The sequence below is a fragment of the Anas platyrhynchos genome, chromosome 2 (assembly GCF_047663525.1).
Source record: "Anas platyrhynchos isolate ZD024472 breed Pekin duck chromosome 2, IASCAAS_PekinDuck_T2T, whole genome shotgun sequence".
Lineage (NCBI taxonomy): Eukaryota > Metazoa > Chordata > Aves > Anseriformes > Anatidae > Anas > Anas platyrhynchos.
Window position 1 is genome coordinate 38,331,114 of NC_092588.1, and position 12,752 is coordinate 38,343,865.

Consider the following 12,752-nt stretch of genomic DNA (forward strand, 5'->3'; position numbering starts at 1 on the left):
AGGCAAGAGTTAATTGGGTTTAAATGTTCATACTCTGTGAAGCAATACTGCCACATTAGGGAATTTTGTAAATTTATCAGCCTTGTACATTAAAGACCATAGTTAAAGACAGAGTAGTTTTCATGCATTCCCAGTTAATGGACCCCCAAACCTTCCCCTTCTACAGGGTAAAGAAAGATAAATTTAATTTTCAAAATGTATGCTATAATATGATACACTTTGCAATAAAAAATTAAAAAAATATGAAAATTGTGTTTGTCTTTTTGAAGGTAGAAGCTACTAAAATCTCAGGGACAAACTGCTACAATAAAAACTTGATGCAAACAACATTTTATCAGGTTCAAAAAGAAATAATAGCTCTAAACACAAAGCAAAAACTGGTTGGGTAAGAACTGTACATTACTATTAGCAAGAGTATAACAACACTTTAAACTCACATTCAGACAGTACTAGACACAGAAGAACAAATAGGAGACAAAAAGGTTGCTGTCTTACTACAGTCAATGATGTCCGTTTGTTGCTCATAAATAACAGATCAAGCCCTTCTACATTTTTCCTCCTTCCTCTCCTCCTCTTCATGGGCGGTTCTCCATCTATTAAAGAGCCATTTAGTAGATGCCTTGTGGGTGTGCGTGAAAGACCTGCTTGCAGCAGCTCCATTTGAGTTTTAAAGGCATCAGACACGGGTGTGGAGACATTAGGCAAGATAAACTTTGAAGTAACAGATGAAAAATTTGAGGTAGAACTTGTCGCCTCTCGTGAGGCCTTTGATAAATCTACAACCTTTTCTTGTCCATTTTCTGAGACCACCTGAGACTCACGTAACTGGGCAACCATTTCCATAAGATTTCTCCTCTTAGCAGCTCTCTCAGCCTCAATTTCAATCTTTCTTCGTCTCCTCCTCCTCTGACGTGGAACCGATAAATTCAGTGCATCTTCCTAATGAAATGTAAGGAGTTCCAAACATTAACAAAGCTTTGTTTAGTATACTGGTTTAAAAATAGAAGTCCAAACATGTAACTCAGAAAACAAAGCCTTCATTGTATTTAAAGTAATACTATTTATTTTTCCTATTTTAGATTAAATAGGATAAGAAATAGAAATGCTATTTTTTCCTATTATGCAAAAGTAGTACCTAAATGCATACAAGATAAAATATAAGAATGAGAAAGATGCAGCCTTGCCTTTGATAACTGCGGAGAAGCAGTGATATCTTCACTGCCACTGATGCTGGCTTGACCAACCATGGAGAGCTCTGCAAAGCTCCTTTTTTGTAGAGGGCTGTCCACAGCTGTTGGAGTATACCCAGGTATGAGCCCCTGGAAATCAAACATCTGGCGCCTATTTACTGGCCACTTCCCTTTCAGCACTGCTTCACAGATGTTGTCTAATCGGTTGATCATTACTCGGTCCTGCATAAAGGAAAAGTACATAATGAACCTTTAGTGCAAAAGTGGCCTGTTAAGCGAGTGTACCTACACAGTCCAGCTTGCAAAGCTTAAGTACACTCAAAACCAACTATTCTTGCAGGTCAGTATTAACTGATCACCTTCTCAGAAGCTAACGCACAGTGAATTTTGCAAAATTTAGTATCACTAGCATTTAAAAGAAGCATTTATATTAAGGCGAAAGAGGAAGACAGAACAAATTTTCTTGACAACATACCAATTGGCAGATTTAACAGAAACTTGACATTATTTTACACCGCTGAACTTCAGTTGTTAGCAAAATCAACAGTTAGGAAGGGAAAAATCAAAACATCTGTAAGCAGTATCTTAAAGCTGCAGTTGTTGAGATCCAAGAGGCTGGATCTGCAATTCTGTCCTAGGAAGTGGATCCTCATTAGCGTCACTATTAATAAAGTTCAACATTATGAAACGGGCACCAACCTAGGGACATCTAATGAATGTCAATTTTCATTCCACGCCCATTATCACTTCAAATTTCACTGAAGCGTGTACACTAAAAATCTCTAATTATGTTTATTAGTCTACTTATGCTGAATCTATATAGATTAGGGATTTTTTGTTTTACTTTTACACTGTGCCTGAAATAAGATGTTAGTTCACATTTCCAAAATACATACTGAAAGCAGTGAAGATGAATATCATTTTTATTTCTGTTTCAGCATTCAAGCAGATTCTGTGCTAACCTGCCTGAAGTAGAAGAAACTTCAGAACTACGAGAAATACTGCTGCTTAGGGAACATGAGCATCAGTTAGCTTCCCGAACAGCAAAACAGTGCAAAAGACACTAGCAAATCAGCAGCTGCAACAGACTGCTTGCTTTCTCCAGGAATAAGCCTATTAAGAGCAAGGTCCCCCCCCCCTCCATGCCCCTCCCTCCCAAACCAGATGGCCCTGTTATGGTGATTAGTAAGCTTAAGACTATTACTACTTTATTTCTCTCTCTACCCTTTCTGCAAAGTAGAGTACTAAATTATGTATGCATTTATTAAGAGGTTAAAGTTTAATATTAAAAAAAAAAAAGTATTAGATACATTTCTGCATTGTTACCAAAATAAGATATAGCTTTATCCTATGTAAAACCGCTGCTTATGTTTGCAGGGCACCTTAATACAATTACATCTGTCAACATTACATAATGGCTTAGATCATGTAGGTCACCAGTACCCTTCTCTACAGTCTCCCCACCCCAAAATGAAAAGGTGATCTTACAAAATCTCTGCTCTCAACACTGCAGACTGCTCTGCAGATGAAATCCATAATTCAAAATCATAAATTTGCTTCTGTCAATGGAGGTGTGAGAGGTATGATCCTGCGGTCATACAGCTCTGAAGTCTCTGTGGAACTCATGTCTGTCAGCAGTTTGTTGTTTTACTAAATGATACCATCTACCATAAAGCAATTCCATTCATTTCTTCTGCTAATTTGTACAGAATTGAAGAATAAAATGCCATTTCACAAATCATTCACAGAGAATAGTCCCACGTCCACTAGAAGTGCAGCATTGTATAAAGCACTCTGTTACTTTGCAGAACACGTTTCCCATATTTCAACTGTCTTGAAAAAGATGCATCCCGTTCTACCCCCAACCAACCTTAGGCCAGAAAGAAAAGGCAAACGTTCTCTCATGAAGAAGCTGAACCACAGAAGGATCCCCATCTTCCATGTAGAATCCATCGCGTGTTTCATCCCTTGCGGTACTCATAGAGGCATTGCTTTCTTCATCAAAATTCTTACCCTGAGAAACTGCTCCTGCTGAATAACAATCATGACCAGGCATTAACTACTAAACTTCCCAACCACCCCATGTCAACCTAACTAAATAGGTTAAGACAACCATGCTCGACACTACATTTCTAACTCAGGCTTTTGTTCAGTCATTATTATGACAGAGCCTTAGCCTTCTGCACTTGGCACAGAGACCGTGCTTATTGGATCAATAAGCTATCTTGGAAATCTTCCCTTGTGGGAGAAAACCCCACTGATGCTGGATAGCTTTTTGAAAGCTTATCAGGCCACCCGATACATGGAAAGGAAGAACTGCTAACATGTACCCCAACCCAAGCTCCAAAATGACTCCTTGCATGCTGCTTATCAGCTTGCCCAAGTTAGAACAGCTGTGGGGCTCATGGTAAGCACACAGAGTTGATCTGATCAGTGAGTTACCTTCAGGTTGGGAGGATTCTTCTGATTTGTCATCATCATCCAGTTTCTCTTCTTCATCTTCTTCTGAGCCTTTTTCCGAAATAGATTTTGGGTCTACATCTGTACTTGTTTCTATGTCTTTCAATTCACATTTAACAGAGCCAGGCTCAGCCTCAGCATCACAGTCCTGTTTAGTGTCCTTATCTGCAACTTCTGTCTCTTCTTTGATATCAGACTTTTCTTTGGCTGCTGGATTTTCAGACCCTTCAACTTTAGACTCTGTTTGTTCTGTAGTCTTTTCTTCTTGTACTGGTGTGGATGGGACAATAGGTGGTGTTTGACTGCAGCCAGCACCCAGAGGGTTTAGAGAAGAGACAGTATTTGCATTACCCGTCCCTCTGTTCTGAGCAAAGTTTTTGTGGGCCTCAAGAAAAGAGAGCTCCGGATCATTAAGAATGTGATAATCTGTCCTACTGACTCCATGTTTAGCAGCACCAATCAGTAAGTCTTTGTCATGTTTACCACACTCCCACCACTCTGGCAGGTCCAAGCTTGGTTGGCAAAGTTTTAGCCTCTCTCCCAACTGTGGGTGATGAAGAACCTGTTCACGGATTTTCCGTAACAGTTCTATGCGATATAAAGTTCTGGAAGCACGTTCTTCTGTGATCGGCTCAATCAGAGTAGAAAGATCAGGAGGTTCTGCAATGACAGCAACTTGTATAGTTTAACATCAATCACATGTACGCCCATTTCTAAATCACTGCATCTAGGAATCAAGTTCCAACAGTCCTACTGTCTCCTTAACAGTCACATTGATTTCTACAGTCAGTAAAACTTACCATCATCTGGCTTGACTGGCATCCGGCACACTCGTCTACACATATTCACAAAGCCATTAAAATACTTTTCCAAACTTTCATCGGACTTTTTATCAAGCCTGGCAAATGCTCTGAACTGATTCCAGTCAAATTGATGTTTTATAGGATCAAAAATAATTCCAAAGGTAGATACCACACGATAAAAATCAGCTTCTTCTCTTCTTGTCCATCTAGTCAAAGAAGAAACAAGAAAAGTGAGGCTGCTGGGTAAAGGACAGCCAAAACAGTTTGGATGCCCCCGAGACCCTCCAGTTTATTCTTTCAAAACAGAAGTACTGGTAACACGCAAGCTTAAAGAAGATTAAAAAAACAGAATCACTGAAAAACTCACTTTTGTCGTTTTTCAGTTATTATAGCTTCCCTTTCTGCTTCTAGTGCCCTCACTTCTTCCCGAGGCCGACGTCTCCTGCGGTCAGTCTTCATTAGTGCCTCTTGCCTCATTTGTTGCCTTTTATAGCTGCGCTGATAGGCAGTAATGAGGCGACGCAGACGGGTAGTCAGGGTTGAAGTGTTGGGCCAGTAGAGTTGGCCTAACTCTGCATTGCTTTCACTGTGCTTGTCTAGAGAATAGAGAAGTATTTGTGCACTGCAAAACCACCACTAAACATTTCAATGTTTCTATGGCTAAGACTGGATTCCTGTTTAATCAGATAAGAACATATGCCTCATTAATATTGGTGCAGAACAAATTAGAAACAGGATAACTACATTGGTAGGAAATAAAAAATAGAATAAAACCATCCAACTCCAAGAACTCCAAAATGCTTTTGAAGCATTTAGAGATAACTATCAAGTGTTATTATTCAATGTTATGAATGCAAACATATTATGAATACTTTAAGTATTTAAATTAATGCAGTAGCTTTAAATATGTTACTAAGAAATATCACTCCACCTCTGTGAAAACACCTATGCTTATGATTTCCCACTTTATTATTTTCACTTAGACTTGGTAATTTTCCTCCATACTGAGGAACATATCTACAATAACTTCAAGATTATCTCGGCAAAAACATCAACGGCAGCATTATGAAATATCCGGTCTTTATCATCACAATTCCTCCTATGTAATTAGAAACCCAGGAAACCATAATGTGGGATTATTCAAACATAGTAAATAATTGTTTTTGAAAGATGTGAAGCATGAAAAGATTTGGCACTAAAAAGTTTACTGTGATGTTTTCCCAAAACACAACCTATTCCCTCACGTGGTACTACAAGCAGTCCACCTTTTCCTAAATGGTCTATTTGTGCCTTTTTAAAATGTCTTTGATATAATCTTACTTGGGTGGATTTCTATGGACTCTTCTTTGTCTTCTGGAGGTGAGTTTGCAAATTCCTTTAAGAGAAGACAGAAGTTATTTTAGTTTAGAGTTTTGACCATATGTTATCATTTGAGGAGAAAAATATGTTATCTTTCAAACACAGCAGAAAAGCATGTTTGTAAGGTATGTTTATCTGGTAGCTTACAAACGTAAGAATTACACATTAAGATAAACATGGAGTATCAGTTATGACTATATATACTAGTAATTACATAAATGTGGAGTTCTTACATCAATTTCATCCTTGAAAGGAGTTCTGGTTGGCTTATATTCTGGGTCTTCATCCTCTCTGTCAAATTCACCTCTATAAAATATTTAAAACAGATATTTTAAATGTGTTGTTTTTGAGAGGAGGCTATTTTTCTGGGGAAAAAAAAGGCAAAAAAAAAGCTACAAAAGCCATCAGTATGGTGTACCAAGTTACACATTTATATTTCGTGCTCAACTGTGTAAACAATTTTACATACTTTTTACATTATATGATCCCTTCAGGTCCTCAGACGAGATGTAAGCAGAATATGACATATGAATCCATGCCAACATATACAATGCTGATAAAGTTTATTAATTTTTTCATGTCGTCCTTACCCATCACCGCCATCTGCTAACATGTCTGTCCCTCTCTGTTCAGCTGCTATGGCCTTTGCATCAGGCATGCCAACCCGTTCCAGAAAGCACAGCGCAGAATCAGCTCTCATGGAATTGTACTTCTCATAACCTGCATGTAGAGTGGGAAACAATTTTTTTGTAAAGCTATGACCAACTGTAAGTACAACGGCTTAGGTAGCAAACTATAATATTCTGGATTCATTTATTTATTTTTAAATAAAACTAAGGAGCTGTCACCATGATTTTAAAGGATCTGTTTATTAAAAGAAGAAAGATACTGGGGAAAAAACATTTCATTTGTGTACTGAATTTTTTCATATTGGCAAATTTCATCAGTTAAGAAACATTTTGACATCAATAATATTAGCAAATAGTATAAATCGAAAGTATAAACTTTCTTCCGTGTCATCTCTCTATAAGGCAAAGTGAAAATCTTTCACAAGAAAAACTTGTTTAAGATTCCTATATGACTTTTGCAGTGGTTCTCCGCATTCAGCAACTCCCTACTGCTAACATGCAGATGTGAATGGAAACACACGCACCCCCCCCCCCCCCCCCCACACACACACACACATTTATAGCTGCAGCACTGCTGGAACCCTCAATGCAGGCTGCAAAAACGCTGTATACATAGGTTATACGTAAGGCCAACGAACCTGTCTTATTAGGTTTAGGATGATGCATGTCAGTAAGATGACACTGTTCCCTCTATGGTTTTCAAACTGCTGTTTGCTTTTTTACTGCCCAAGTTGACTAGATGGAAAATGGCAGATCCCAACAGTGCACTGCAGGAAAATGATTTTTAGACTAGACTTGCCTCAGCTGAGCCCACAAAACAGAGCTGCTGTACATAGGCAGAACAGCACAATTCAATTAGGATTTGTACTACAACACACTGCTCCTAACTGCTGTAGAGCCTCAAGCCAAACTGTAATCATGAAAGGTTTTATAAGCCATCATTCTCCCCTTTAGTCAGGCTGGGCTGCTGAGAATACCTCTGCGACCTCCAGAGAATTGGGATTATAATCAGGAATCGCTCACTGTATATATCATGCCAGCTCTGCATCCCCAGCCTTTCAAAGTTAACAAGGCTGCATCCCACTCAAGGGAGCCGGGAGTTCTCAACACTGACATTTGTGAAATATTGCTTGGAACAAAGCCCAGGAGGCACTTGTACAGATTAATAGCAGAGGTTAAGCCCACCGTCCACTTTGACACTGGTTGGCAGAGTTAGCAAGTGAAGCAGTGCTGGAAGCAAAGTTTATGGAGATCTATCTTACTATTCGGCTATTATTTAAACAAATATGGTTTTGTTTTATTTACAGCCAAGAAAGTAATGTTTTCTTCTCAAATGTTCTGCAAACATTTAAAAACAGCATCTGATATTTACAGCTCATATTAGGTTTTTAATGCAGGCAAGAAAAAAAAAAGGGAGATACAAGCCAACAGTTCTTTGGAACAATACTTGTTAATATTATGACTGAACAGTCCTACACACAGAAAGCTTTACAACTGAGTTTTGTTCAGAGTGAGACATCACTTACCGTGTTTGAATACTCCAATTAAAAGGGATTTATCCGCCTCCTTATCCCACCAGTCTGCAGGAACTTCAGCATGGAATGGCTCAGGTATCCACACATCTACTTCACTGCAAAGACAGCATTATACACATTCTCAAAAATGCTACTAAGACAAAGATGTTAAAAAAGTAGTTCGTGCTGTTTTTTAAGTATGCGTTTTGATGCAAGGGAAAAAAAAAAAAACACAATCTAAAACATGTAGAAAAATAATTAGGATGGTTAAAACAACAACAAAACAACACTATTTTGGGAGTAGAATGCCAATGGTTTTCCATCCGTGACTCGTTTAAGGTCTTAGTATTTATATATATTTTTTTTTAATTTTTAAAATTGAGATAGAATAATCCTTCAACGTTAGCAAAACTGAAAATCTGCTTTTGTCATTTCCCACACTATTCCCTCCCCGAAGAAAATTACCCCCTTCGCTTGATAAAACAATAAGGCTGCTTGAGAACAGACATTTAACAGGAAGTAGAACAACCTTTAAATGCTGCAATTATTATAGTACATGTGCTTTAATATAAGCCAGAAGCAGAAAGCAAAAAAATCAACCTGCACTTGCACTAACCTTGAGTCAGCACCCTCTAAGATCTTGTCTGCTTGGTCCCCTATAACTTCTTGTCGTAGATAGTACAGCATGCGGACACGCAGCAGGACCCTGGAGAGGAAGGCAGAGGGGGGAAAAAGTTCTTAACTTCAGGACTGTTTGCCAACAGTGGCTTTTGGCAGCTGCTGCTGTTCATCCATCATCCTGCCAAGGCTGATTAGCCATGCTGTATGGTAGGCTTGAAGCGTGACAGATGGTGGCACATAATCACCTCTGTGTGGTGCTTTCTGCTGGCTTCCAACAGGCCTGCCTGGCAACCGCTTACACTGCACAGAGAGGGACCGAGCGCAGCCCAGCCCCGGCGCATTTCATTTAGTTCTACCTAGTGCAGCTTGTGAAGTTTAGACACGTACTCTACCACTGCCTCTGAAGTATTGAAGCAAGTTTGTAAACAACTGAGCAGATGGCTTTCAGTAACTGTTCTGCTTCATTATCTCATAAAATTTCCTCAGCTGCTGCCTTAATACCATTTTTGGAAGCACATCAGAAGTTGTAGGAATAAACGAGATATAAAATCTGGTTTTACTACCTTACAATAAACCCTCAATATGGAATGTCAGGTTTTTCAGATTATACAACTTTTTGCTTCCGAGAATGGGAGGAAAAAATAATCCCCCATTTCCCTTAGGAGATATTAACTATTTTTACTCTTTATAGTTCAAACTGCTATTTAATTTTACTTGTGCACAACCTAAGTGCTATAAGGAAGTGAAAAACCTTCCTTGCCCATCTTTGTTTTCCCCATCTCTGCTACACCACGTTTCTGAAACCGCTGTTAGGTGGTGTGGCCACAGCTTAAGCTGGCAGAAGAGAGAATGGCAGACTCTGGATTCTCAAGGAGACTAGAAAAGAGGTCATCTTTGCAGGAAAAAAAAAAAAAAACATACCTCAAAATCATCATGTTCTCCCATGTTTACCCAATTCAGGGCACCCCCTGCTGCCTAGTTCATGAAGTAGAATCAGTACCAGCTAAAATGGAGATTATTCAGCCTGCCCTCTCCCTGTATCCAAATCCATCACAGCAACTGTTGAATTGCTGCTGCTCCTGGAACAGCGAGGGTGACCGAGGAGGCAGTAACCTGATCGCCCAGTTGCATGAAAAATTTAGACCACCAGTTTTGAGAGCTCCTCGTTAGAGATCTGATGCAATAGGAGCAATACCCAGTTTTGCACGTGTTATTCAAGCAGTCCTTGGAAGAGCAGGGATTTGGATCAAGGTCATGTCTACAATTCGAAACATGTCAGACATGCTTCTTTTTGTATGCGTGATAACTGGGACCAGTAAGGTGTCCCCGCTCCCTGTGTGGCTATGTAAATAAGCTGCTGAGGGTCTCTATCATCTTTGTATTAAGCAATAACAGCTGTTACAGCAAGCCGAAAAAGAGGAGTAGAGAAAAACAAAAAACAAACCCAAAAAGCAGAGGGTTTTCGCACCTTTTAGGAGTCCTCTACATTAGAACAGCATAAATGTTACATATGAGAAAAGGACACCAGCTCTTACAAAGCCAATTGGTGCTACTATCTTTTGAAAGAAATTACTTATTAATTGGCTTCCACCTCTGCTTTATTTCACCTGGGCTAAACATATTGTTTCTACAATTCACTTACTCCTGGTGGATCAGGGAAGTGAAGGAAAAAGATAGCACCTGAAAACACTCTTGCACGGTGAATTATCAGCCTTCCTGATCCTGGTAATTTTTCTACTGTATTATAACAGAAGCAGTATTTTAAAAATGAGTTGAAGTCTGATCTGCAAACTGATATAACAACTAATGAGGACATGTTACAGAAATAAAATTAATTACTTTAACAGCAAGTGAAATGTAATAACAGATCTGACTAACAGTTTAGAAAAAAAAGTCAAAAGGGAGTTTATTTGGATGTAGACTCGCTAGTATAATTCCATAAGTATCTGTTTTTGTCAGCTGAGAATTAAGCTTGGTTAGCATCTGGAAATGAGCTAATAAACCCCTTAAATGACTTTCCTCCTTCACATCACACCCCCTATTGACAGGCCACAGGTACTTTTCAAATCAATAATTCTTTCCAATAAACAGTATTAATAAGACACAATGAATATTAAAAACACAAAGTAATGATGGCTTTTCAGTAGCAATGCATTATATTTGCATGGTGCATATCCAATTAAGAGCCTAAATTAAAAACAAAAAGATTTGGGGCAAGGGTTATGTTTGTCTATAATGGAGAATATAAAGCAAAACTGAGATGGAGAAGCAGAACACTGCTGAAAGAAGCTGACAAAAATAACTAAGATATTACAAAATAAAAGCAAAAACAAAAAGTAAGAGATGCTCTTAAGAGACATTTGTTCAACAATTAAGCAAACACTCAAATCAAAACAGAATGCTCTTTATTCCCATAAGCTTTAGTAACATATTTAGAATTGCAAAAATCAAATCAGGGCAATGATTCAAAATAACAGAGATGAGATATACCCATGGATAGGTGAATTACTTCATGAAACTCAGGAATCCAAGAACTGGATATTTAACATCTAAGGAAGACAACTAAGGAAGAGGATGTTAACCTGGTAGACCCCACAACAAGTTGGGATAAACAAATAGAATATCTTGAGTTGGAAGGGATCCACAAGGATCGTGGAGTCCAACTCCTGGCTTCACACAGTTCCCCCTAAAAATCAGACCAGGTGTCAGAGAGCGTTGTTCTAACACTTCTTGAAGTCTGGCAGACTGAGTGCCAGGCCCTGGGGAGCTTGCCCCAGTGTCCAACCACCCTCTGGGTGCATCTGGGTGCAGAACCTTTTCCTAACCCCCAGCCTGACCCTCCCCTGTCCCAGCTCCATGCCGTTCCCTCGGGTCCTGTCGCTGTCCCCAGAGAGCAGAGCTCAGCGCCTGCCCCTCTCATGAGGGAGCTGCAGGCCGCCATGAGGCCTCCCCTCAGCCTGCTCTGCTCTGGGCTGAACAAACCAAGGGGCCTCAGATGCTCTTCATTTGGCTTGCCCTCTAGATCCTTCACTATCTTTAGACATTCTCTAACACTTATGTCCCGATTATATTGTGGCACCCAAAACAGCACACAGAACCTGAGGTTAGGCCACACCAATGCAGAGCAGATTGGGATGGCCATTTATGAAGAGAAACAGACTTAAATAACGTTCTGTCCTTTGTATACTAATAAGAATAACCACATTTTTGATTCCATTCTCATTTGTTAAGTACAAAACAACTCTTCATAACTGAGTTTTAAGCCCAGATAAGTCATAAAGAACTTACAGAATTATCCAGATATCTGATAGGTTGATTAACCCCAAATTAAAAACAATAATGTTCTTTACATCCTATTAAATAGCCCCAAAGCTCTATTGAAAACATACCCAAAGAAGCTGTAATGCTTTTTACTATATGCTTTGAGAAGTGTAAGTGAAATATTTATTAATACTTACTTATTACAATGATGTTTGAGATGTTTCCTATAGCTGTCTTCTTGAAATAATACATCTGGATTACAGGTTGTGAGCCAATCAGCATCTTGAAGCATTGGTTGTGAACTCTGGGCTTTTACTTTCTTGCCTTTCCTCCCTCTGGGCACTGGTGCAGATAGACCTACACAAATGCCCAATATTTTTTATACAGTCTCAATAGAAAAGCTCTCACCCCAAACTGCATTACAAACACATTTACAGCTAAGGATTGCTGGTATATTAATTCCCTTGTGGGCAACGCAATAACCAAAAACTGAACAGCAATGTAATTTAGCTAGAAAATTGTAAATAACAAAATCAACCAAAACTTTAATGCAAATTTAGGTGTGAAGATTTCAAAAATGCAGAGAGCTAGCCAGAAAATGGTGTTATATAAATATTTCTTTAAAAAACTCTCATGCATCTGAATGGCCATAAGGAAACAAGCTTTATGATTTATGGCCATTTGAAAGAGATTAACTCCAATAGAATATATCTTTAAAATTAGGCTAGAATATTTGTTCAGAACCAGTTTAAGACAAAGAGCACTGCATCCAACGAGGTGTCTGAGGGAGAGTTCCCCTTTAAGTACCGACTCAGTCAAAGCCCACCTTACTCATAAAATCTGACAAGATCCTACTACATGTCAGAATAGCTATAGTTTGAACTAAATACATAGCATGACTGAAGCAATTCTTTC

The 12,752-nt window shown here is 38.9% G+C and overlaps 1 protein-coding gene across 2 annotated transcripts in view; it reads right to left on the reverse strand.

Moving 5' to 3' along the window:
* Nucleotides 1–12,752, reverse strand: part of CHD7 (chromodomain helicase DNA binding protein 7) — an 87,876-nt gene that overhangs the window by 4,069 nt on the left and 71,055 nt on the right. For both annotated transcript variants that reach the window (XM_072034579.1, XM_072034580.1), the window contains exons 22-33: nucleotides 12,035–12,194; nucleotides 8,572–8,661; nucleotides 7,968–8,071; nucleotides 6,403–6,532; nucleotides 6,046–6,118; nucleotides 5,774–5,828; nucleotides 4,821–5,049; nucleotides 4,451–4,659; nucleotides 3,633–4,310; nucleotides 3,061–3,221; nucleotides 1,185–1,412; nucleotides 496–939 (exon numbers count right to left, since the gene is read on the reverse strand). In XM_072034579.1, coding sequence (XP_071890680.1) covers nucleotides 496–939; nucleotides 1,185–1,412; nucleotides 3,061–3,221; nucleotides 3,633–4,310; nucleotides 4,451–4,659; nucleotides 4,821–5,049; nucleotides 5,774–5,828; nucleotides 6,046–6,118; nucleotides 6,403–6,532; nucleotides 7,968–8,071; nucleotides 8,572–8,661; nucleotides 12,035–12,194 — 2,561 coding nt within the window. The remainder of the gene's footprint in view (nucleotides 1–495; nucleotides 940–1,184; nucleotides 1,413–3,060; nucleotides 3,222–3,632; nucleotides 4,311–4,450; nucleotides 4,660–4,820; nucleotides 5,050–5,773; nucleotides 5,829–6,045; nucleotides 6,119–6,402; nucleotides 6,533–7,967; nucleotides 8,072–8,571; nucleotides 8,662–12,034; nucleotides 12,195–12,752) is intronic.